The sequence below is a fragment of the Erythrolamprus reginae genome, chromosome 7, assembly GCF_031021105.1.
Source record: "Erythrolamprus reginae isolate rEryReg1 chromosome 7, rEryReg1.hap1, whole genome shotgun sequence".
Lineage (NCBI taxonomy): Eukaryota > Metazoa > Chordata > Lepidosauria > Squamata > Dipsadidae > Erythrolamprus > Erythrolamprus reginae.
The window spans coordinates 41,007,626-41,032,936 of NC_091956.1; the positions used below are offsets into that span (position 1 = coordinate 41,007,626).

Sequence of the window (25,311 nt, forward strand, 5' to 3'; positions counted from 1 at the left end):
TTTACTTTTTGCATTTGCATTTTTTGAATTCAAGGAGAAGGGGCATTTATAACTGGCTGTTACAGACAATTTTATTAGCAGTTTGTTTTCAAACACAGACCAATCAGATTAGGCTGGGGCAGGATTAGACTGGGAACGTATGAAAGGCAGGAAAAAGCCATTTTAATTTGCACTTCAGATCACAGAGAAGGAGAGGAAGGTAGTGCTGTTTACTTTTTGCATTTGCATTTTTTGAATTCAAGGAGAAGGGGCATTTATAACTGGCTGTTACAGACAATTTTATTAGCAGTTTGTTTTCAAACACAGACCAATCAGATTAGGCTGGGGCAGGATTAGACTGGGAAGTATGAAAGGCAGGAAAAAGCCATTTTAATTTGCACTTCAGATCACAGAGAAGGAGAGGAAGGTAGTGCTGTTTACTTTTTGCATTTGCATTTTTTGAATTCAAGGAGAAGGGGCATTTATAACTGGCTGTTACAGACAATTTTATTAGCAGTTTGTTTTCAAACACAGACCAATCAGATTAGGCTGGGGCAGGATTAGACTGGGAAGTATGAAAGGCAGGAAAAAGCCATTTTAATTTGCACTTCAGATCACAGAGAAGGAGAGGAAGGTAGTGCTGTTTACTTTTTGCATTTGCATTTTTTGAATTCAAGGAGAAGGGGCATTTATAACTGGCTGTTACAGACAATTTTATTAGCAGTTTGTTTTCAAACACAGACCAATCAGATTAGGCTGGGGCAGGATTAGACTGGGAACTATGAAAGGCAGGAAAAAGCCATTTTAATTTGCACTTCAGATCACAGAGAAGGAGAGGAAGGTAGTGCTGTTTACTTTTTGCATTTGCATTTTTTGAATTCAAGGAGAAGGGGCATTTATAACTGGCTGTTACAGACAATTTTATTAGCAGTTTGTTTTCAAACACAGACCAATCAGATTAGGCTGGGGCAGGATTAGACTGGGAAGTATGAAAGGCAGGAAAAAGCCATTTTAATTTGCACTTCAGATCACAGAGAAGGAGAGGAAGGTAGTGCTGTTTACTTTTTGCATTTGCATTTTTTGAATTCAAGGAGAAGGGGCATTTATAACTGGCTGTTACAGACAATTTTATTAGCAGTTTGTTTTCAAACACAGACCAATCAGATTAGGCTGGGGCAGGATTAGACTGGGAAGTATGAAAGGCAGGAAAAAGCCATTTTAATTTGCACTTCAGATCACAGAGAAGGAGAGGAAGGTAGTGCTGTTTACTTTTTGCATTTGCATTTTTTGAATTCAAGGAGAAGGGGCATTTATAACTGGCTGTTACAGACAATTTTATTAGCAGTTTGTTTTCAAACACAGACCAATCAGATTAGGCTGGGGCAGGATTAGACTGGGAACTATGAAAGGCAGGAAAAAGCCATTTTAATTTGCACTTCAGATCACAGAGAAGGAGAGGAAGGTAGTGCTGTTTACTTTTTGCATTTGCATTTTTTGAATTCAAGGAGAAGGGGCATTTATAACTGGCTGTTACAGACAATTTTATTAGCAGTTTGTTTTCAAACACAGACCAATCAGATTAGGCTGGGGCAGGATTAGACTGGGAAGTATGAAAGGCAGGAAAAAGCCATTTTAATTTGCACTTCAGATCACAGAGAAGGAGAGGAAGGTAGTGCTGTTTACTTTTTGCATTTGCATTTTTTGAATTCAAGGAGAAGGGGCATTTATAACTGGCTGTTACAGACAATTTTATTAGCAGTTTGTTTTCAAACACAGACCAATCAGATTAGGCTGGGGCAGGATTAGACTGGGAACTATGAAAGGCAGGAAAAAGCCATTTTAATTTGCACTTCAGATCACAGAGAAGGAGAGGAAGGTAGTGCTGTTTACTTTTTGCATTTGCATTTTTTGAATTCAAGGAGAAGGGGCATTTATAACTGGCTGTTACAGACAATTTTATTAGCAGTTTGTTTTCAAACACAGACCAATCAGATTAGGCTGGGGCAGGATTAGACTGGGAAGTATGAAAGGCAGGAAAAAGCCATTTTAATTTGCACTTCAGATCACAGAGAAGGAGAGGAAGGTAGTGCTGTTTACTTTTTGCATTTGCATTTTTTGAATTCAAGGAGAAGGGGCATTTATAACTGGCTGTTACAGACAATTTTATTAGCAGTTTGTTTTCAAACACAGACCAATCAGATTAGGCTGGGGCAGGATTAGACTGGGAAGTATGAAAGGCAGGAAAAAGCCATTTTAATTTGCACTTCAGATCACAGAGAAGGAGAGGAAGGTAGTGCTGTTTACTTTTTGCATTTGCATTTTTTGAATTCAAGGAGAAGGGGCATTTATAACTGGCTGTTACAGACAATTTTATTAGCAGTTTGTTTTCAAACACAGACCAATCAGATTAGGCTGGGGCAGGATTAGACTGGGAAGTATGAAAGGCAGGAAAAAGCCATTTTAATTTGCACTTCAGATCACAGAGAAGGAGAGGAAGGTAGTGCTGTTTACTTTTTGCATTTGCATTTTTTGAATTCAAGGAGAAGGGGCATTTATAACTGGCTGTTACAGACAATTTTATTAGCAGTTTGTTTTCAAACACAGACCAATCAGATTAGGCTGGGGCAGGATTAGACTGGGAAGTATGAAAGGCAGGAAAAAGCCATTTTAATTTGCACTTCAGATCACAGAGAAGGAGAGGAAGGTAGTGCTGTTTACTTTTTGCATTTGCATTTTTTGAATTCAAGGAGAAGGGGCATTTATAACTGGCTGTTACAGACAATTTTATTAGCAGTTTGTTTTCAAACACAGACCAATCAGATTAGGCTGGGGCAGGATTAGACTGGGAACTATGAAAGGCAGGAAAAAGCCATTTTAATTTGCACTTCAGATCACAGAGAAGGAGAGGAAGGTAGTGCTGTTTACTTTTTGCATTTGCATTTTTTGAATTCAAGGAGAAGGGGCATTTATAACTGGCTGTTACAGACAATTTTATTAGCAGTTTGTTTTCAAACACAGACCAATCAGATTAGGCTGGGGCAGGATTAGACTGGGAAGTATGAAAGGCAGGAAAAAGCCATTTTAATTTGCACTTCAGATCACAGAGAAGGAGAGGAAGGTAGTGCTGTTTACTTTTTGCATTTGCATTTTTTGAATTCAAGGAGAAGGGGCATTTATAACTGGCTGTTACAGACAATTTTATTAGCAGTTTGTTTTCAAACACAGACCAATCAGATTAGGCTGGGGCAGGATTAGACTGGGAAGTATGAAAGGCAGGAAAAAGCCATTTTAATTTGCACTTCAGATCACAGAGAAGGAGAGGAAGGTAGTGCCGTTTACTTTTTGCATTTGCATTTTTTGAATTCAAGGAGAAGGGGCATTTATAACTGGCTGTTACAGACAATTTTATTAGCAGTTTGTTTTCAAACACAGACCAATCAGATTAGGCTGGGGCAGGATTAGACTGGGAAGTATGAAAGGCAGGAAAAAGCCATTTTAATTTGCACTTCAGATCACAGAGAAGGAGAGGAAGGTAGTGCTGTTTACTTTTTGCATTTGCATTTTTTGAATTCAAGGAGAAGGGGCATTTATAACTGGCTGTTACAGACAATTTTATTAGCAGTTTGTTTTCAAACACAGACCAATCAGATTAGGCTGGGGCAGGATTAGACTGGGAAGTATGAAAGGCAGGAAAAAGCCATTTTAATTTGCACTTCAGATCACAGAGAAGGAGAGGAAGGTAGTGCTGTTTACTTTTTGCATTTGCATTTTTTGAATTCAAGGAGAAGGGGCATTTATAACTGGCTGTTACAGACAATTTTATTAGCAGTTTGTTTTCAAACACAGACCAATCAGATTAGGCTGGGGCAGGATTAGACTGGGAAGTATGAAAGGCAGGAAAAAGCCATTTTAATTTGCACTTCAGATCACAGAGAAGGAGAGGAAGGTAGTGCTGTTTACTTTTTGCATTTGCATTTTTTGAATTCAAGGAGAAGGGGCATTTATAACTGGCTGTTACAGACAATTTTATTAGCAGTTTGTTTTCAAACACAGACCAATCAGATTAGGCTGGGGCAGGATTAGACTGGGAAGTATGAAAGGCAGGAAAAAGCCATTTTAATTTGCACTTCAGATCACAGAGAAGGAGAGGAAGGTAGTGCTGTTTACTTTTTGCATTTGCATTTTTTGAATTCAAGGAGAAGGGGCATTTATAACTGGCTGTTACAGACAATTTTATTAGCAGTTTGTTTTCAAACACAGACCAATCAGATTAGGCTGGGGCAGGATTAGACTGGGAACTATGAAAGGCAGGAAAAAGCCATTTTAATTTGCACTTCAGATCACAGAGAAGGAGAGGAAGGTAGTGCTGTTTACTTTTTGCATTTGCATTTTTTGAATTCAAGGAGAAGGGGCATTTATAACTGGCTGTTACAGACAATTTTATTAGCAGTTTGTTTTCAAACACAGACCAATCAGATTAGGCTGGGGCAGGATTAGACTGGGAAGTATGAAAGGCAGGAAAAAGCCATTTTAATTTGCACTTCAGATCACAGAGAAGGAGAGGAAGGTAGTGCTGTTTACTTTTTGCATTTGCATTTTTTGAATTCAAGGAGAAGGGGCATTTATAACTGGCTGTTACAGACAATTTTATTAGCAGTTTGTTTTCAAACACAGACCAATCAGATTAGGCTGGGGCAGGATTAGACTGGGAAGTATGAAAGGCAGGAAAAAGCCATTTTAATTTGCACTTCAGATCACAGAGAAGGAGAGGAAGGTAGTGCTGTTTACTTTTTGCATTTGCATTTTTTGAATTCAAGGAGAAGGGGCATTTATAACTGGCTGTTACAGACAATTTTATTAGCAGTTTGTTTTCAAACACAGACCAATCAGATTAGGCTGGGGCAGGATTAGACTGGGAACTATGAAAGGCAGGAAAAAGCCATTTTAATTTGCACTTCAGATCACAGAGAAGGAGAGGAAGGTAGTGCTGTTTACTTTTTGCATTTGCATTTTTTGAATTCAAGGAGAAGGGGCATTTATAACTGGCTGTTACAGACAATTTTATTAGCAGTTTGTTTTCAAACACAGACCAATCAGATTAGGCTGGGGCAGGATTAGACTGGGAAGTATGAAAGGCAGGAAAAAGCCATTTTAATTTGCACTTCAGATCACAGAGAAGGAGAGGAAGGTAGTGCTGTTTACTTTTTGCATTTGCATTTTTTGAATTCAAGGAGAAGGGGCATTTATAACTGGCTGTTACAGACAATTTTATTAGCAGTTTGTTTTCAAACACAGACCAATCAGATTAGGCTGGGGCAGGATTAGACTGGGAAGTATGAAAGGCAGGAAAAAGCCATTTTAATTTGCACTTCAGATCACAGAGAAGGAGAGGAAGGTAGTGCTGTTTACTTTTTGCATTTGCATTTTTTGAATTCAAGGAGAAGGGGCATTTATAACTGGCTGTTACAGACAATTTTATTAGCAGTTTGTTTTCAAACACAGACCAATCAGATTAGGCTGGGGCAGGATTAGACTGGGAACTATGAAAGGCAGGAAAAAGCCATTTTAATTTGCACTTCAGATCACAGAGAAGGAGAGGAAGGTAGTGCTGTTTACTTTTTGCATTTGCATTTTTTGAATTCAAGGAGAAGGGGCATTTATAACTGGCTGTTACAGACAATTTTATTAGCAGTTTGTTTTCAAACACAGACCAATCAGATTAGGCTGGGGCAGGATTAGACTGGGAAGTATGAAAGGCAGGAAAAAGCCATTTTAATTTGCACTTCAGATCACAGAGAAGGAGAGGAAGGTAGTGCTGTTTACTTTTTGCATTTGCATTTTTTGAATTCAAGGAGAAGGGGCATTTATAACTGGCTGTTACAGACAATTTTATTAGCAGTTTGTTTTCAAACACAGACCAATCAGATTAGGCTGGGGCAGGATTAGACTGGGAACTATGAAAGGCAGGAAAAAGCCATTTTAATTTGCACTTCAGATCACAGAGAAGGAGAGGAAGGTAGTGCTGTTTACTTTTTGCATTTGCATTTTTTGAATTCAAGGAGAAGGGGCATTTATAACTGGCTGTTACAGACAATTTTATTAGCAGTTTGTTTTCAAACACAGACCAATCAGATTAGGCTGGGGCAGGATTAGACTGGGAAGTATGAAAGGCAGGAAAAAGCCATTTTAATTTGCACTTCAGATCACAGAGAAGGAGAGGAAGGTAGTGCTGTTTACTTTTTGCATTTGCATTTTTTGAATTCAAGGAGAAGGGGCATTTATAACTGGCTGTTACAGACAATTTTATTAGCAGTTTGTTTTCAAACACAGACCAATCAGATTAGGCTGGGGCAGGATTAGACTGGGAAGTATGAAAGGCAGGAAAAAGCCATTTTAATTTGCACTTCAGATCACAGAGAAGGAGAGGAAGGTAGTGGCCCGCGCGCCTAACGGCGCGCGAATCATATCACTATAAACCAAAATCAGCAAAGTTTGGTAGCAATAGGGGTTGTTGATTTTCCTGCTAAGTACTTGTATTTCAATACATTGTTAAGATGACTGGCTTGGTGCAGTGTAACATTTGTTTGGCTGTTGTCTTCCGTAGCACCTTGTGGAACTTGGGGTACTGCCCTCTTTGCATAAGGACATCTAGGTTAGATGGCGAGATCTCTAGATTGCAGTCCTTAGTTTGTAGCTTGCAGTCAGAAGTGGAAAGATTGTCCCAACCACGTGCTGTAATGCAGCCATGTGTCCAGCCTCCACTTCCACAGCGCCCCCCGAGGAGGAGGGCTGTGTGGACAACTGTCGGTTCAGGAAGATTGCGTGCAGTTGAGCAAAAACATAGCAATTTTGGTCTCTCTGTATCGAATTCCTATAGTGTTCTTGCGGATTTAAATAGTAAGGATGTTGGAGATATTAGCAAGGTCCCTCAGGCAGAGAATGAGGGGATGTTCAAAGGGGAAGTTGTCGTAAATGTCACCAAACCATCAAGTACAGTTAGTAGAAATAAAAAGAGGACACATTTTCTTGTGGGTGATTCGACCGTTAGAGGTGTTGATTTGGGACAGAGCAAGGATGTGGTTAAGGTGCTGAGGTGTCTCCCAGGGGCCACTGCCAGCAGGGACAGGAGGCGGATTACAAACATTGTTAAGACTGTGAGTAAAGGTAATAACGTTGATGTGGTGGTGCATCTTGGCACAAATGATTTGTCCCAGAGAAATGTTAATGTAGTAAAAAGAGATTTTCAATGTCTAAGTGTGGAGCTGGGTAAAATAACTGATTCAGTGACTTTCTCAGAGGTGTTACCGGTTTGTGGCCAAGAGGATAAAACAACGTGTATCAGAGAGTTTAATGTGTGGTTAAGGCAGTGGTGTAAAGCTGAAGGTTTTGGCTATGTAAGTCATGATGTCAGTAGGTGGTCTAATAGGGAGTTGTTTAAGAGGGATGGTTTGCATCCATCATACAGAGGTACCCAGGTGCTCGGTGAGGAATTCAGAACTTTTTTGGACAGGCATTTAAACTAGGTAAAGGGGACAGAGATGTAACTGATGTGGGTGATTTCTGTCCCCGACCAATGAGGATAAAGCAGTTTTTGGAAGCTTATGAAAAGGGAGCTGCAAATAATATAGATGTAGTTGTTGATGATAAGGGGCAAACTAATAACGAAAATAATGTTCTTCGGGTAATGTGCACAAATGCTCGAAGCTTGAGCAACAAGCTCTGTGAATTAATGGCCATAATATCTAGAGATAATTTGGACCTGGTTGCCATAACTGAGATATGGTTTAAGGATTCTAATGAATGGGAAATATCCATACCAGGATATACACTGTATAGGAAGGATAGAATAGAGAGAAGGGGAGGTGGAGTAGCCATTTATATTAAAGAAAGTCTAAAAACAACACTAATTCAAAATACGTGTCAAGATCTAGAGACTCTCTGGATTTGCATGCAAAATAAAGAAGGTTCTGTCATTAGAATTGGGGTGATCTATAGGCCTCCAGGGCAATCCGAGGAATATGACAACAAGATGATGGATGAAATTACCCAAATGGCAGTAAAGGGAGATATTGTGGTTATGGGTGATTTCAACATGCCTGATGTTGACTGGAATATCCCCAGTGCCCTTACATGCAAAAGTAAGAATATAGTAGAGGCCTTTACAGGAGCAGCTCTGGCACAGCTGGTTAAGACACCAACTAGAAGGGAGAATATTCTAGATTTAGTTTTTACGAATGGGAATTGGGTTTCAGATGTCAAGGTGGGAGAAAATTTAGGTTGCAGTGACCATCTATGTTTGTGGTTTGATGTAAAAACTCATTGTGAGCAATCCTATAATGCAACCAAAGTATTGGATTTCAGAAAAACAAATTTTAATGCAATGGGAGAATATTTAGATAATGAATTAAAGGGGAGGGATAAAATGGCAGGAGCGAGCATCCAGTGGACTGTATTAAAAAAGGCCATCTTAAAAGCCACTGGACTGTATGTAAGACAAATAACTAAAGGTAAAAGGAAGAAGAAACCGCTATGGTTTAGCAATGATGTAAGGGCTATAGTCAATGAAAAAAAGGCTGCCTATAGGAGGTATAAAGAGTCTGGAAGTATAGCTGATAGGGAGGTATATAAAATGAGACAGAAGGAGGCGAAACAGATAATATATGCTGCTAAAGCCTCAAAAGAGGAAGAAATTGCCAAATCTGTAAAGAAGGGGGATAAAACCTTCTTCAGATATATTAATGATAAGAAGAAGAAAAACTGCGGCATCACGAAGCTTAGTACCGGGAATAATACATGCATTAATGGGAATAAGGAGATCGCTGACCATTTCAATAGCTACTTCTGTTCAGTTTTCTCAAAAGACACCTTACAAAATAATACTATAGAGGGATATAGCATTGCTTCCAGCTGTACGGATTCAGCTCCAGTGATCTTAGAAGTCGATGTCTTAGAAGAACTTGAACGATTAAAGATAAATAAGGCAATGGGTCCAGATGGCATCCACCCCAGAGTTCTTAAAGAACTCAGATCTGTCATTGCTACCCCCCTGACTGATTTGTTTAACCAATCCTTGTTAACAGGAGAAGTTCCTGAGGATTGGAGAATGGCCAGTGTTGTGCCTATTCACAAGAAGGGCAGTAGAGAAGAAGCTGGTAACTACAGGCCAGTTAGCTTGACATCAGTTGTAGTTAAAATGATGGAGACTCTACTCAAAAAGAGGATAAATCAGCACCTAAAAAACAATAACTTATTAGACCCAAATCAGCATGGCTTTACTGAAGGCAAATCATGTCAGACTAATCTCATTGATTTCTTTGACTATGTCACAAAGGTGTTGGATGAAGGTGGTGCCGTGGATATTGCCTACCTGGACTTCAGCAAAGCCTTTGATACGGTTCCACATAAAGAGCTGATAGATAAATTAGTGAAGATTGCACTTAATCCCTGGATAGTTCAATGGATTTGCAGCTGGCTGAAGCGTAGACATCAGAGAGTTATTGTTAATGGCGAGTATTCTGAGCAGAGTCAGGTTACAAGCGGTGTGCCACAAGGATCTGTTCTGGGTCCTATTCTTTTTAATATATTTGTGAGTGACATAGGGGAAGGTTTGGTAGGGAAGGTTTGCCTATTTGCCGATGACTCTAAAGTGTTCAATAGGGTTGATATTCCTGGAGGCGTCTGTAATATGGTAAATGATTTAGCTTTACTAGATAAATGGTCTAAGCAATGGAAACTGCAGTTTAATGTTTCCAAATGTAAAATAATGCACTTGGGGAAAAGGAATCCTCAATCTGAGTATTGTATTGGCAGTTCAGTGTTGGCAAATACTTCAAAAGAAAAGGATTTAGGGGTAGTGATTTCTGACAGTCTCAAAATGGGTGAACAGTGCAGTCAGGCGGTAGGGAAAGCAAGTAGGATGCTTGACTGCATAGCTAGAGGTATAACAAGCAGGAAGAGGGAGATTATGATCCCGCTATATAGAATGCTGGTGAGACCACATTTGGAATACTGTGTTCAGTTCTGGAGACCTCACCTACAAAAAGATATTGACAAAATTGAACGGGTCCAAAGACGGGCTACAAGAATGGTGGAAGGTCTTAAGCATAAAACGTATCAGGAAAGACTTAATGAACTCAATCTGTATAGTCTGGAGGACAGAAGGAAAAGGGGGGACATGATCGAAACATTTAAATATATTAAAGGGTTAAATAAGGTCCAGGAGGGAAGTGTTTTTAATAGGAAAGTGAACACAAGAACAAGGGGACACAATCTGAAGTTAGTTGGGGGAAAGATCAAAAGCAACATGAGAAAATATTATTTTACTGAAAGAGTAGTAGATCCTTGGAACAAACTTCCAGCAGATGTGGTAGATAAATCCACAGTAACTGAATTTAAACATGCCTGGGATAAACATATATCCATCCTAAGATAAAATACAGAAAATAGTATAAGGGCAGACTAGATGGACCATGAGGTCTTTTTCTGCCATCAGACTTCTATGTTTCTATGTTTCTATGAATTTACTTTTACTTGGTTCTCATCTCCTAGAATACTCTTCGGAGATGGGAATTTAAAAATGAGTCAAATTATTAGCAGGATTTATTGTATTTGTAGTTTCTTCATTATATATTACTTCACAAAGAAAAAAAAAGTTCTGGACAGACTCTTGCCCAAGGATATATTTCCCTCTTTTTACTTTTCCAAGTTCGCCTTCTATTTTAGAAAATTAACAGTTCTAGACGTTTTTAAATTGCCACAATAAGCTTGTACCTTAGTTTTCTTCTTTGCTTCTCAATTCTTTTCCTTCTGCTGCAGTAGTTTGACTTCTTTTCTAGTCGTTTCTTCCGCCCGTGTGGTGAAGCTGCAATGGCCGAGATCTCATGGAGAGACTCGGTTTTTCCAATTCCAAGGCTGCAGGGCAAACCCTCCCCTTCGGAGCTTCAGTGTTAGCTCCTCGAACTTCCGGTCTGGATCAGAGCTGCGGCGGGAGCTGCAGGACAGGGCTCTGTCCCTGAAGCTTCCTTTTTCTCCTCCAAGGTTCACCCTCCACAATCAGATTGGACCCAGACGGTCCGGTCGAAGAACAGGGGGCTCCCCGCACGAGGAACATTTCTAATGAAGTTCAGCATCTCATCTGGCCACCACAATCACCTGACCTCAACATTATTGAGCATTTATGGTCAATTTTAGAGATTCAAGTAAGAAGTCGATTTCCACCACCATCGTCTCTGAAAGAACTGGATGGTGCTTTAACTGAACAGCACCATTCCCCGTAAGCTGCGTGCGTGAGCATGCGTGCGCCCCAAAACACCCCCCGTGCACCCTTTTCCACGGGCACATGCTCCCCATCCCCCTGCCAGCCCGCGGGGGGGGGCGGGGATGGAGAGGCGCTGGCAGTAGAAGGAAAGGGAGCCGCGGCCACCCCTGCCTCCCCATCGTGCCTCCCGCCCCTGGCCTCTCGGCGCTGCCCCCACCCGCCCGATCAGCCCCCTCTCCTCCTCTTCCAAGAAAAGCGTGGAGGCTGCCTGCTTGGACTCCTCCCCCCCCCCGCCCAGGAAAGAGTTGCAGGACAGCAGCCCATTTGAAAAGCGCGCTGTTTTGCCGGAAAGCCCGCTTTCCTGCCGCTCCCCCCCGAAAACACAACGGAGACAGACAGGGCGAAGCGGGGTGGAGCAACGGGAGGCTAAGCTGGTGGCGGCAGACCTCCGTTGTGTTTTTGGCTGGGTGGGGCAGGAGGACCTTCCTGGCTTTCCCGGGCAGCTGGCTTGAGCCTTGTGCCGGTCAGCAAAGCTGGCTGCCCACCGGAGACGTGGAGAGAAAGAAGGGAAAGAGAGGGAGGGAAAGAGGAGAGGAAGGAGGGAGGGAAGGAAGAGAAAATTGAACGAGAGGGAGAGAGAAAGGGAGGAAGAGAAGAAGGAAGGAAGAGATAAATATAAAGGGAGAGAGGGAGAAACAGAGGGAGAGGGAGGGGAAGAGAGGAAGGAAGGAAAAGAGAGAGAAAAAGAGAAAAAAGTGGAAGGGAGAGAGAAGGAAAGAAAGGAACGGAGAGAGAGAAAGAGAGAGAGAGAAGATAGGAAGGAAGAGAGAGTGAGAGAGAGCAAGAAAGAAAGAGTGAGAGAGGAGAGAGAGAGGAAGAAAGCAAGAGAGAGAGGAGTGGAAGGAAGAGAGAGGGAGAGAGAAATGATAGAAAAAAGGGGAGAAAAAAAGATAAATGAGAAAATGATTGAGGCAGAGAATGACAGGAAAGAGAGAGAAACAGAGAGAGAAGTGACGCTTGATTTAAAGCATATGGTAAAAGCACTTAAATAATAACAGAGAAAAACCCTCCCAGCCCTCACCTGTTTTTATTAATAGTTATGTTTTTGGATTTGCTGGTTGTTTTAGTTTTAATAGTAATAGAGTTTTGTTTTGTTTTATTATTAATTTCTTTTAATAAAAAAGAAGGGATTTATTATTTATATTTATCTATCTATTTATCTATTTATTTATCTATTTATCTATCTATCCATCCATCTATTTATTTATTTATTTATTTATTTATTTATTTATTTATTTATTTATTTATTTATTTATTTATTTATTTATTTATTTATTTATTTATGCTTCTATGCCACCCAGTCCCAAGGGGACTGCCGCTCAGACACTACTTTTCCGCCCACCCCGAAAAAAAATTAGAAGGAACATTGCTGAAGAGGGATAAAATTCCTTTGGAAACAATTCACAATTTGTATGAATCAATACCTTGGAGAATTGAGGCTGTATTTGCCACAAAAGGTGGACCAACACCATATTAAAATATATTTTGATGATTTTTCAAGGTGTTTCCGTTTTTATGTCCACTCTCTGTAGCTCCTGCTGAGCTTTAGCTTACTGGGTCTCTAAGCCTGTAAGGCTGAATGTTTTGGAGTGCAGTTCTCTGCACTGTTTTATTTATGTTGATATTCCTATCAATAACAAACCTGTCATAATACTTTTTTCTTCTCAGTTTACAACAGTTTAATTGACACTGACTCCAACTCAGAAGTAAGGTGTGCTGTGTTGTCCTGCATTAATCCATCAATTAAAACTCTACCCAAAATTATTGGTCGTACCATGGATGTAAACGAGACCGTCAGGAAATCAGCATATCAGGTGAATAAATACCTGGTAATGTCACTTGCTATTTGTTCTCTGTGTTAAAATTATACAAACTGTTGGGAAATTTAGCTGGTAGAAGATGTCTTCATGTGTGGATCACTCAGTGTATGATCCTTTACTTTAATACTTTAAATTTAACAGAAACGTTTGCTTTTAAATATATCTGCAGAAAGCTACTCAGGTGAGCTGTGCTGAAAATCTCCTTTGGTTTTATCTGGAGATCTTTCTTTGAAATGCCCCAAATAGATGGGTACCAGCCCAATTTTTGTACTGTTTTCTGTAGGTGTAAATGCATTAATATGATCATTGCCTAGTAACTTAATTTCATATTGCTGAGGACTTACGAGGTGAAGTTGAGTATTAGCTATGTCACATGCTATTCTTCATGCACTGTGATTTTATACAACATTCTGGATTCTAAGTTCATGAGAAAGATAAATGTTGGAGTGTTATTTTATTAACTGTTTCATATGATTGCCAACCAACATATCATTCAGAAAGTTATAGGTAGTAACTAGCAGAACACTTATGTGAAAATATATACCCAGTCTCTTCAAAAGAACAATCCTATCAGCCAAATCAGCTAAAGTAGTACAGTTCACAAATCTTCATTCCTGGACTGCACTGGTTAAAAAGATTCTCTGTGGATAGCAAATGAACATCACCTTTTGAACGTCTTAGAGGTTCACTTTAGGGCACAAAGTAAGTCACCATAAGAACACATGATGTTTATTTTAAAATGGCAGGATACAATAAAGCAGCTATGGTCTTAAAGTTTCATTTTAGTCAGTGTATTGGGATGTCAGTTGTTTGGGTTTTTTTAAGGGCAGTTTCTCAGAATGTCTTATTCTACAATTGTGTTCCCTTTATGACTTGTCTGTTTACAGTTTCAGAGGCTCATTGCCAATTGTGTGGAGTATTCTTCAGTTTAGTTTTCTTTATGTGCTACTAATCCATATTTAAAGAAAAACTTACGTAAAATATTTTTTTAAAGGTCCTGGCAGGAAAAGTTCATATCAAAGCTTTAACAATAGCCCAGAGAGTAAAACTTTTGCAACAAGGACTTAATGATAGATCAGGTAAAATATTTTCATTTTAATTTAGATGTTTTAAAGAAATTTTATCTTTTCCAATACATGCTTAATATGTGTCTAGATACTGATGGGATACAGGATGTTTAATTTAAAATAACTTGGAATATTCTTAGGATAAATAATACTGTGTTTCCCTGAAAATAGCACCTGCTCTTATATACCGTATTTTTCAGTGTATAAGACGCACCAGTTTATAAGACGCACCTAGATTTTAGAGGAGGAAAATAAGGGAAAAAAGCATTCTGAACCAAATGGTGTGGTATTATATTGTTTAATAAAATACCAGTGTAGCAGAATACTTTTAAAAACCATGTATACTTTTTAAAACCATGTACATCTTTTTACAAATTTCAAACTTGACAGCTTCAAGACTTGTGGACTTTAATTCTCAGAATTCCTGCACCAGTCATGCTAGCTCAGAAATGGGAGTTGAAGTCCACAAGCCTTAAACCTGCCAGGTTTGAAGACCCTTCTCTAACTCAGGTGTCTTCAAACTTGACAGCTTTAAGACTTGTGGACTTCAACTCTCAGAATTCCTCCACCAGTCATGCTAGCTCAGAAATGGGAGTTGAGGTCCACAAGCCTTAAACTTTCCAGGTTTGAAGACCTTTTGCACTCCTAACATCTAACTCGGGTGTCTTAAAACTTGACACTTTTCTGACTTGTGGACTTCAACTCCCAGAATTCTTCCACCAGTCCTGCTGGTTCAGAAATGGGAGTTGAAGTCCACAAGCTATAAACTTGCCAGGTTTGAAGACCCTTGCACTCCTAACCTTTAAGACTTGTGGAGTTCAACTCCCAGAAGTCCTCCAGCAGCCATGCCAGACTCGCCTCGCCTCCTGTTTCCCCCCCCACATACCTACCCACCCCACAATTCAGATTCATACCCCCTTCTGCTCTAGCTGGACTTAGAGCTGGCATTTCTCTGCAACTGCATGACAGCTCCAGGCTTTGAAGACATAGCAGCTCTGAGTGGGAATCCAAGCCCAGCTGAGGAAGATCTGAGGAAGGCTATGCACCTGGAATCGGCTGAAGTGTGAGTTTGGCTGGGGGTGGCTAGCTTTCCATCAGGTTCTTTTCTTTTAAAGAGAGAGAGATAGCGAGAGAGAAAGAGAGAAGGAGTGGGCAAATAACCAGCTTCTCTAGAGAAAGAAATATGTATCTCCCATCAATTGCAGTGTAATTCTGTCTTTCTTTTTTTACGCTGCAATTGATGGGAGATACACATTTCTTTCTCTAGAGAAGCTTGTTATTCATCCACCCTTTTTTTTCTCTCATAAAAAAAAAAATTGGTGGAAACCTAGCCGCCCCATCTGAACTCACACCCCAGGTGTGTAACCTTCCTCAGATCTTCCTTACATTGCAAGTAGAGCAATGGAAAAAATTCTGCAAAAGATGTAGAGCTTGGAAAACCCTCTTTGAAATATTTTATTACCTATATTTTTAATAATTAGTATGAATTTTTAGCTTTATACTCCATGGTTCAATAAGGAGCTCCGGGAGTTGAAACGCCAGAAGAGACGTCTAGGGAAGCGATGGAGAAAGAGTAAGTCTGAAGCCGATCGAACACTTGTAAGAGCTTTTATTAAGACCTACAAAGTGGCGCTCAAGGCGGCAATATGCGTGTACCATGCCGTCTTGATTGCATCAGCGGAATCCCGCCCAGCTGCTCTGTTTAGGGTGACCCGCTCCCTTCTAAATCAGGGGGTAGTTGGGCAGCCCTTGCAGGGCAGTGCCGAGGAATTTAACTCGTTTTTCGCTGATAAAGTCGCTCAGATTCGGGCGGAACTCGACTTCAATTGTATAGCAGTATCGGCTGACTATGAGTCAGTCGAGGTGACTGGGGCTAAACGTCTTTGTCCATCTGTCTGGGAGGAGTTTGACTTGGTGACACCTGATGAAATGCACAAGGCTATTGGAGCTGTGAGTTCCGCCACCTGTTTACTGGATCCGTGTCCCTCTTGGTTGGTTTCGGCCAGCCGAGAGGTAACATGGAGCTGGGTCCAGGAGATTGTCAATGCCTCCTTGGGGAGGGGGTCCTTTCCAGCTCCTTCTAAGGAGGCACTTGTGCGCCCCCTCCTCAAGAAGCCTTCCCTGGACCCAGCTGTGCTTAATAACTACCGTCCAGTCTCCAACCTTCCCTTTATGGGGAAGGTTGTTGAGCAAGTGATGGCACTCCAACTCCAGTGGTCCTTGGAAGAAGGCGATTATCTAGGCCCTCAGTAGTCTGGATTCAGGCCCGGCTACCGCATGGAAACTGCTTTGGTTGCATTGATGGATGATCTCTGGCGGGCTCGGGACAGGGGCTTGTCTTCTGTCCTGGTGCTTCTTGCCGCTTCTCAGCGGCTTTTGATACCATTGACCATGGTATCCTTTTGTGCCGGCTGGAGGGGTTGGGAGTGGCAGGCACTGTTCTTCAGTGGTTCTCCTCCTACCTCTCGGGTCTGTCGCAGTTGGTGTTAGTGGGGGGTCAGAGGTCGACCTCTAGGCTTCTTCCTTGTGGGGTGCCTCAGGGGTTGGTCCTCTCCCCCCTGCTATTTAATATCTGCATGACCCCATGTAATGAGATCATCCAAGGGCATGGGGTGAGATCATCCAAGGGCATGGGGTGAGATCATCCAAGGGCATGGGGTGAGGTATCATCAGTATGCAGATGATACCCAGTTGTACATCTCCACCCCATGTCCTGTCAATGAAGCAGTGGAAGTGATGTGCCGGTGCCTGGAGGCTGTTGGGGTCTGGATGGGTGTCAACAAGTTCAAACTCAACTCAGGCAAGATGGAGTGGCTGTGGGTTTTGCCTCCCAGGACAATTCCATCTGTCCATCCATTACCCTGGGGGGGGGGGGTAATTATTGACCTCCCCAGAGAGGGTTCGCAACTTGGGCGTCCTCCTTGATCCACAGTTAACATTGGAACACTATCTTTTAGCTGTGGCAAGGAGGGCGTTTGCCCAGGTTCGCCTGGTGCACCAGTTGCGGCCCTACTTGGACAGGGAGTCATTGCTCACAGTCGCTCATGCCCTCATCACCTCGAGGTTCGATTACTGCAACGTTCTCTACATGGGGCTACCTTTGAAAAATGTTCGGAAACTTCAGATCGTGCAGAGTGCAGCCGCGAGAGCTATCGTGGGGCTTCCCAGATTCGTCCACGTTTCTACAACACTCCGTGGCCTGCACTGGCTGCCGATCAGTTTCCGATCACAATTCAAAGTGTTGGTAATGACCTTTAAAGCCCTACATGGCACTGGACCAGAATACCTCCGGAACCGCCTTCTACCGCACAAATCCCAGCGGCCGATAAGGTCCCACAGAGTTGGCCTTCTCCGGGTCCCGTCAACCAAACAATGTCGTTTGGCGGGCCCCAGGGGAAGAGCCTTCTCTGTGGCGGCCCCGGCTCTCTGGAATCAACTCCCCCTGGAGATTAGAACGGCCCCCACCCTCCTTGCCTTTCGCAAATTACTCAAGACCCACCTATATCGCCAGGCATGGGGGAACTGAGACACCTCCTCCAGGCTTTTATATTTTATGTTTGGTATGTATGTGTTGTATGGTTTTAATTGTGGGGATTTTATATACTTTTTCTTTTAATATTAGATTTGTTTTCACTGTTATATTGTCTTTTATTATTGTTGTGAGCCTCCCCAAGTCTTCGGAGAGGGGCGGCATACAAATCTAATCTATTATTATTATTATTATTATTATTATTATTATTATTATTATTATTATTATTTGCAGAGACTAACAGTGAAAGTGCTTGCAAGCGGATAAACCCTGGGAACATTGTTAGCACCTGGCTAGGGCTGAAAGAAACTTACTCACAGCAAGTTAGAGTAATGAAACAAACCCTGCAAAGACTTAGGGCTTGAAAACATTCTTCACAGAGAGTAACAATGAAAGAGCTTGGGTACATTAATAGCACCTGGTTAGGGCTGGAAAGAAATATCTGGAGCAAGTAAAGCAATTAAAAAAACCCTACAAAGACAGGCTTTGGATTACATTCTTGGCAGTGATTAACAATGGAAGAGTTAGCAAGTGGTAAAAGCTGGGAACATCATTAGCACCTGGTTAGGGCTAGAAAGAAATATTTGGAGCAAATAGAGAATGAAAAAAAAATCAAAGGCAGGGTTTAGAATACATTCTTGGCAGAGATTAACAATGAAAGAGCTTGCAAGCGCTAAGAGCTGGGAACATTGTTAACAACTGGTTAGGGCTTGAAAGAAACCTACTCAGAGCAAGTTAATGAAACAAACTCTGCAAAGACTTAGGGCTTGGAAAACATTCTTCACAGAGAGAAACAGTGAAAGAGCCTGCAAAGTAAGAGCTGGGAAGATCGTTAGCAGCTAGCTAGGGCTGGGAAAAAGAGCTGCGTTCAGTGTATAAGATGCACCCTAATTATCAGCCTATTTTAGGGAGGAAAAAGATGTGTCTTATACACCGAAAAATACAGTATATATATATATACACTGCTCAAAAAAATAAAGGGAACAAACAACACAATATGACTCCAAGTAAATCAAACTTCTGTGAAATCAAACTGTCCATCTAGGAAGCAACACTGATTGACAATCAATTTCACATGGTGTTGTACACATTCAACTTTATACAGAACAAAGTATTCAATGAGAATATTTCATTCATTCAGATCTAGGATGTGTTATTTGAGTGTTCCCTTTATTTATTTATTTTGAGCAGTATATATTTTACTACCAAAAAAGGCACCAGGTCTTATTTTGGGAGGATGTCTTCCACTGATTCGCTTCACAGCAGTGGCACCGATAGCCCCAGCCAGCCTGAGCCTGCTGATGGCCCACTTCTGCAGTCGCTTGCCGCCACTTGCACGTGTTGCCCCCAGCTTGAATTTTGCCTTCAGGAAAGGCCTCTGCAGCTGAGAAACAGGCTGCGGATTAATGTGCTCGGGCTCATTTTACTGTCAGAGGCTGAAGGCTTCTAGCGGCAAAACCTCCCTCCCCATTAATAATGTTGGGTACTGTCTGGGAAGGCTGCAAATTGCGATCATGTGACCACAGGACATTAACTGCTGTAAATTTCAGCCAGTTGTCAAGCACCCAAATTGCAATCATGTGGGAGTGGTATGACAATCATAACCTCCAAGAGGGTCTATAAGTCACTTTTTTCAGCACAATCATAACCAGACCACAAGTGTCAAACTGAATTTCTTCGAGGGCAGATCAGCATTATAGTTCTCTACAGCAGTGTTTCCCAACCTTTTTTGAGCCGCGGCACATTATTCGTATTTCCAAAATCCTGGGGAACACTGAAAGGGGGGGGGGGCTAAAGAAAAGTTTGGACAAAAAAACCCTCTCTCTTCCTCCCTTTCGCTCTATTTCTCCCTCTTTCTCTCTTTTCCTTCCTTCCCTTCATTCTCTCTCTCCATCCCTCTTTCTTTCTTTCTTCCTCTCTTTTTTGCTCTCTTTCTCTCTCCCTCCTTCCCTTCCTCTATGTCTTTCTCTCTCCCTTGCTCTCTCTCTCTGTCTCTCTTGCTATCTCTTTCTTGCTTTTTTCTCTCTCTCTTGCTCTCTCTCTCTCTTTCACTGTCTTGCTATATGTCTCTTTCTTTCTCTTTGCCTCTCTTGCTATCTCTCTTTCTCTCTCTGTCTCTCTTGCTATGTCTCTCTTGCTATGTCTCTCTTTCTTTCTCTTTCTCTCTCTCTCTGTGCCTCTCTTGCTAAGTCTCTCTTTTTCTCTTGCTATGTCTCTTTCTTTTTCTCTCTCTCTGCCTCTCTTGCTATGTCTCTCTTTCTCTCTCTCTTTCTCTATCTCTCTTTCTCTGCCTCTCTTGCTGTCTCTCTTTCTTGCTCTGTCTCTCTTTCTCTGCCTCTCTTGCTATGTCTCTCTTTCTCTCTCTCTCTGCCTCTTATATGTCTCTCTTTCTCTCTCTCTCTCAGCTGACTGCAAGCGGGAGCCCTGACGGCGGCAGCTGGACGTGGTGCTGGACACCGTATATGCCAGGCACGCAGCGCCAGCATGTACGACGTCCAGCAGAACGTCCAACCGCCACCGTCAGGGCTCCCACTTGCAGTCAGCTGAGAGAGAGAGAGCGAGCGATCCCTCTCGCCGCCGCCATCTCCCCCGACTGCCTGCGGCCGCTGCGGCCACCCCTCCCGCTCCCATCGGACACTTGCCGTCGATGAAAGAGGAGCTCCAGCTGGGCGGGGCGCTGCCGGTACTTCCGTCCTGGGGCTCCCGCTCGCAGCTGTCCCCCGCCTCCTGCTCGATGCCGCGGTTTTCGGCGCTCTCCTGCTGGGGCCCAAAGAAAGAAGGCGGGAAAAAGGTGCGAAGAATGGAGCTCTCCTTCTTCCTGCCTTCCTTCTTTGGGGCCCAGCAGGAGAGCGCCGAAAACCGCGGCATCGAGCAGGAGACAGCTGCGAGCGGGAGCCCCAGGACGGAAGTACCGGCAGCGCCCCGCCCAGCTGAAGCTTGGCGGCACACCTGGCCATGTCTCGCGGCACACCAGTGTGCCGCGGCACACCGGTTGGGAAACGCTGCTCTACAGAATGGTGAAGAGGAGGTAGGATGGCTGGCTCCTGCAGCAGCCTGCTGCTAAAACGGGGGCGCAGAGATCTGCGTGCAACCCTGTGCGTCATTTCCAGCCTCCATGGCTTCCTGCAGCACTTTACTGGCAGAAAAAGGGGCCCTTTTGCCCCATTTTGGGCCCCGTTTTAGCCAGCAGAATGCTGCAGGAGGCTATGGAGAGTGAAAATGAAGCTCGGGGAGCCACAGGTGGCTTCTTTTAGCTGCCAGAGGCACCGCGGGCTAATCCTTTGATGTTTCCAGGCTGGCCCCATGGGCTGTATTTAAGAACCAGCCCGTGGGTCTTGAGTTTGTCACCACTGCTCTAGACTGTCGTTAAATAATTGTAAGTGAACATTCAAGATTTTGAGTCCTGCTTTACAAAGTACTTAAACAGGATGTTTGAGGAGGAGGGAGAGAGACAGAGAGATTCATATACAGTAATACCTCATGATACGAACTTAATTGGTGCAAGGAGGAGGTTCGTATGACGAAAGGTTCGTAAGACGAAACATTGTTTCCCATAGGAAACAATGTAAAGTCAATTAATCCGTGCAACCAAAAAACCCCCCGCAAAAAAACAGCTTTCGGCGACTGCTGGGAAGCGGCGCGGCTGTTTTAAAAGGTGACAGCCGGCCTGGGGGGCTTCCCAGCACCCCCCCCAACCCGGGGGTTCGGGGGGGGGGTGCTGGCAAGCCCCCCAGGCCGGCTGCGACCTTTTAAAACAGCCGCGCCGCTTCCCAGCTGTCTCCCGAAGCCGAACGCGGAAGTTCAGCTTTAGCATTGCAAAAACCGACGCTTTGCTGGCAACAGAAGTCCAGAGGTGGGGTTTCCCAACAAGGAGATCCTCAGCAAAATTGCAGCATCGCCAAAACATTAAAATCCTCGAAACCCCACCTCCGGACTTTGCCTCAGCCATTTCTTCTGAGGGTGGCCCACTGTCTTCTTTCCTCGCTGCCTCCTGTCTGCAGGGCTCTTTCCCGAGGGAAAGAACGAATCGAGGTCTCTCCCAGCCTTCCCTTCGATCCGGACAGCCTGAATCCAAGGGAGCATTTTCCATTCTCTGGACGCTGGAGGAAGAGAAGGAACTCTCTAATCCCTCAGAGAAAATGTAAAACGATCTCTTGGATTGAATCTGCCCGGATCAAAGGGAAAGATTCTTTTCTCTTGGGGTTTAGAGATCGTTCCCTTTCCCCAGCGTCATTTCTCTTGGTTTCTGAATCTAAGGGAGCGTTTGCCATTCTCTGCACGCTGGAGGAAGAGAAGGAACTCTCTCAACCCTCAGAGAAAATGTAAAACGATCTCTTGGATTGAATCTGCCCGTATCAAAGGGAAAGATTCTTTTCTCTTGGGGTTTAGAGATCGTTCCCTTTCCCCAGCGTCATTTCTCTTGGTTTCTGAATCTAAGGGAGCGTTTGCCATTCTCTGCACGCTGGGGGAAGAGAAAAAACTGTCTAAGCGCTCAGAGAAAGGAATCCTTCCTTTTGATCCGGACAGCCTGAATCTAAGGGAGCATTTTCCATTCTCTGGACGCTGGAGGAAGAGAAAGAACTCTCTAATCCCTCAGAGAAAATGTAAAACGATCTCTTGGATTGAATCTGCCCGGATCAAAGGGAAAGATTCTTTTCTCTTGGGGTTTAGTGAGATCGTTCCCTTTCCCCAGCGTCATTTCTCTTGGTTTCTGAATCTAAGGGAGCGTTTGCCATTCTCTGCACGCTGGGGGAAGAGAAGGAACTCTCTCAACCCTCAGAGAAAATGTAAAACGATCTCTTGGATTGAATCTGCCCGGATCAAAGGGAAAGATTCTTTTCTCTTGGGGTTTAGAGATCGTTCCCTTTCCCCAGCGTCATTTCTCTTGGTTTCTGAATCTAAGGGAGCGTTTGCCATTCTCTGCACGCTGGGGGAAGAGAAGGAACTCTCAACCCTCAGAGAAAATGTAAAACGATCTCTTGGATTGAATCTGCCCGGATCAAAGGGAAAGATTCTTTTCTCTTGGGGTTTAGAGATCGTTCCCTTTCCCCAGCGTCATTTCTCTTGGTTTCTGAATCTAAGGGAGCGTTTGCCACTTTCCCCAGCGTCATTTCTCTTGGTTTCTGAATCTAAGGGAGCGTTTGCCATTCTCTGCACGCTGGGGGAAGAGAAGGAACTCTCTCAACCCTCAGAGAAAATGTAAAACGATCTCTTGGATTGAATCTGCCCGGATCAAAGGGAAAGATTCTTTTCTCTTGGGGCTTAGAGATCGTTCCCTTTCCCCAGCATCATTTCTCTTGGTTTCTGAATCTAAGGGAGCGTTTGCCATTCTCTGGACGCTGGAGGAAGAGAAGGAACTCTCTCAACCCTCAGAGAAAATGTAAAACGATCTCTTGGATTGAATCTGCCCGGATCAAAGGGAAAGATTCTTTTTTGATCCGGACAGCCTGAATCCAAGGGAGCATTTTCCATTCTCTGGACGCTGGAGGAAGAGAAGGAACTCTCTAATCCCTCAGAGAAAATGTAAAACGATCTCTTGGATTGAATCTGCCCGGATCAAAGGGAAAGATTCTTTTCTCTTGGGGTTTAGTGAGATCGTTCACTTTCCCCAGCGTCATTTCTCTTGGTTTCTGAATCTAAGGGAGCGTTTGCCATTCTCTGCACGCTGGGGGAAGAGAAGGAACTCTCTCAACCCTCAGAGAAAATGTAAAACGATCTCTTGGATTGAATCTGCCCGGATCAAAGGGAAAGATTCTTTTCTCTTGGGGCTTAGAGATCGTTCCCTTTCCCCAGCGTCATTTCTCTTGGTTTCTGAATCCAAGGGAGCGTTTTCCACTCTCTGGACGCTGGGGGAAGGGATATGTCTCTTCTAGCCCCCAGAGAAAAAAGCCCAATGTCACTACTTTCTCCCATGGCGTCCTTGTAGCGGGCTGGAGAGCGAGTGAGTGAGCAAGAGAAACGAGCCTTCTCCGGCCAGGCATTGGAAGCTCCGTGGGGGAGGAACAGTAGCCCGGCTGGCGCACACAAGGATTCAGGACCAACTCTAGCTTTGTGAAGCTGGAGTCCTCCGTGCCTGCCTCCGCCTCCTCCTGCTGCTGCAGAAAGAAGCCGAGGGGTGCCCTTCCTCATTGCAGCCACGGAAAGCAGCCTTACTGAGGGGTCGCCTGCTTTTTTTTCTTCCTCTGCCGGCATTCAGGTTCGGTAGAAGGCTGAGAAGCGCCCGGCTGTTTCAGAAGGTGACAGCCGGGCGGATTTTTGCGATCAGCGGCAGCGGGTTCGTAAGGTGAAAAAAGTTCGTAACAAGAGGCAAAAATTTCTGAACCCCGGGTTCGTATCTCGAAAAGTTCGTATCACGGGGGGTTCGTATCATGAGGTACCACTATATATATGAAGGTCTTGGCATATTCGGGTTTCTTCCCGTGTAGGATTCAGTGATTTCTGGCAACGTTTCAACGAGGTCCCACTCGTCATCTTCAGGCTGGGACCTTGTCGAAACGTCGGCAGAAATCACTGAATATTACACAGGAAGAAACCCAAATATGCCAAGACCTTCATACCTGTACCCATTAAAATCTACGAAAACGTGTGTGTGTGTGTGTGTGTGTGTGTGTGTGAGACATGTGTTTACTGAATTTTTAAAATTAAGGGAGACTAGGATAGCGCTATTTTGGCCTTGTTCTGGCCTCATCAGCTAGCCTTACTGGGATTTGATCCTGGGGCTTCTGCCTTATAAGGCAGAGAATTAACATCTAGGCCAGTGTTTTTCAACCAGTGTGCCGTGGCACACTAGTGTGCCGCGAGACATGGTCAGGTGTGCTATGGGGAAATTAAACATGGGTCCCCAAACTACCATTCCTGCCAGGATATCCCTTTTGTGTTCATTGAAACAGGCCCAGGTTTCACACTAAGTGAGTATAAATACATTTAGAAACTATATTATTAACTATATATATAATATGTACTGCGTGTCATTTTGTGTAATTTTGGTTGGTGGTGTGTCCCAGGATTTTGTAAGTGTAAAAAATATGCCACGGCTCAAAAAAGGTTGAAAATCACTGCTCTAGGCCACAGGATCTGATACCTTCAGCTTTGTACCAGGGAGGGACTATATGTTTTTTCTGTCGGATCACCCTGGTATATTGAAAGAACGTCGCAGTTCTCCACTGCTTCTGGAAGGAGAGTCCAGGATGGGTTAACCCTCAATCTTATTGGTTGAGACTGAGTTATAAATTAACATGTTAATTAGGCACCGCCCCTTGCCTGCCCCCAAGGGCTCAGTTTTTAAAACTCAGTCATTGGAACGAGACCTATGAGTTTTTACTTAGTAATTGAATGTAAAATTTAAGTACAGTACGTTAAAATGTTTTTTTACTAACATGTCTTCTTTCTCCTTTATCCTTACTGTTTTTCAGATGCAGCTTCCATGAAGTAGGGGTCTCTGCCCTCCGTGGGCACCCCCCCCATCTCTTGTCCCTGTGGAACCTCTTCCCTCAGAGGGTACCGTTTCGAAGGGGGACTCAGCCTCAGGTCCCTGACCTCAGTGGTCAGACCTGGCTGCAGCCGAAGGTTGGGGGGTCGGGCCCCCCCACTGGGAGGCTG

General features: G+C 43.4%; 1 protein-coding gene across 3 annotated transcripts in view; it reads left to right on the forward strand.

The window, feature by feature from the left end:
* NCAPG (non-SMC condensin I complex subunit G) overlaps positions 1 to 25,311 on the forward strand; it is a 281,872-nt gene that overhangs the window by 110,990 nt on the left and 145,571 nt on the right. For all 3 annotated transcript variants that reach the window (XM_070757387.1, XM_070757390.1, XM_070757388.1), the window contains exons 5-6: positions 12,965 to 13,110; positions 14,111 to 14,195. In XM_070757387.1, the coding sequence (XP_070613488.1) occupies positions 12,965 to 13,110; positions 14,111 to 14,195 (231 nt within the window). The remainder of the gene's footprint in view (positions 1 to 12,964; positions 13,111 to 14,110; positions 14,196 to 25,311) is intronic.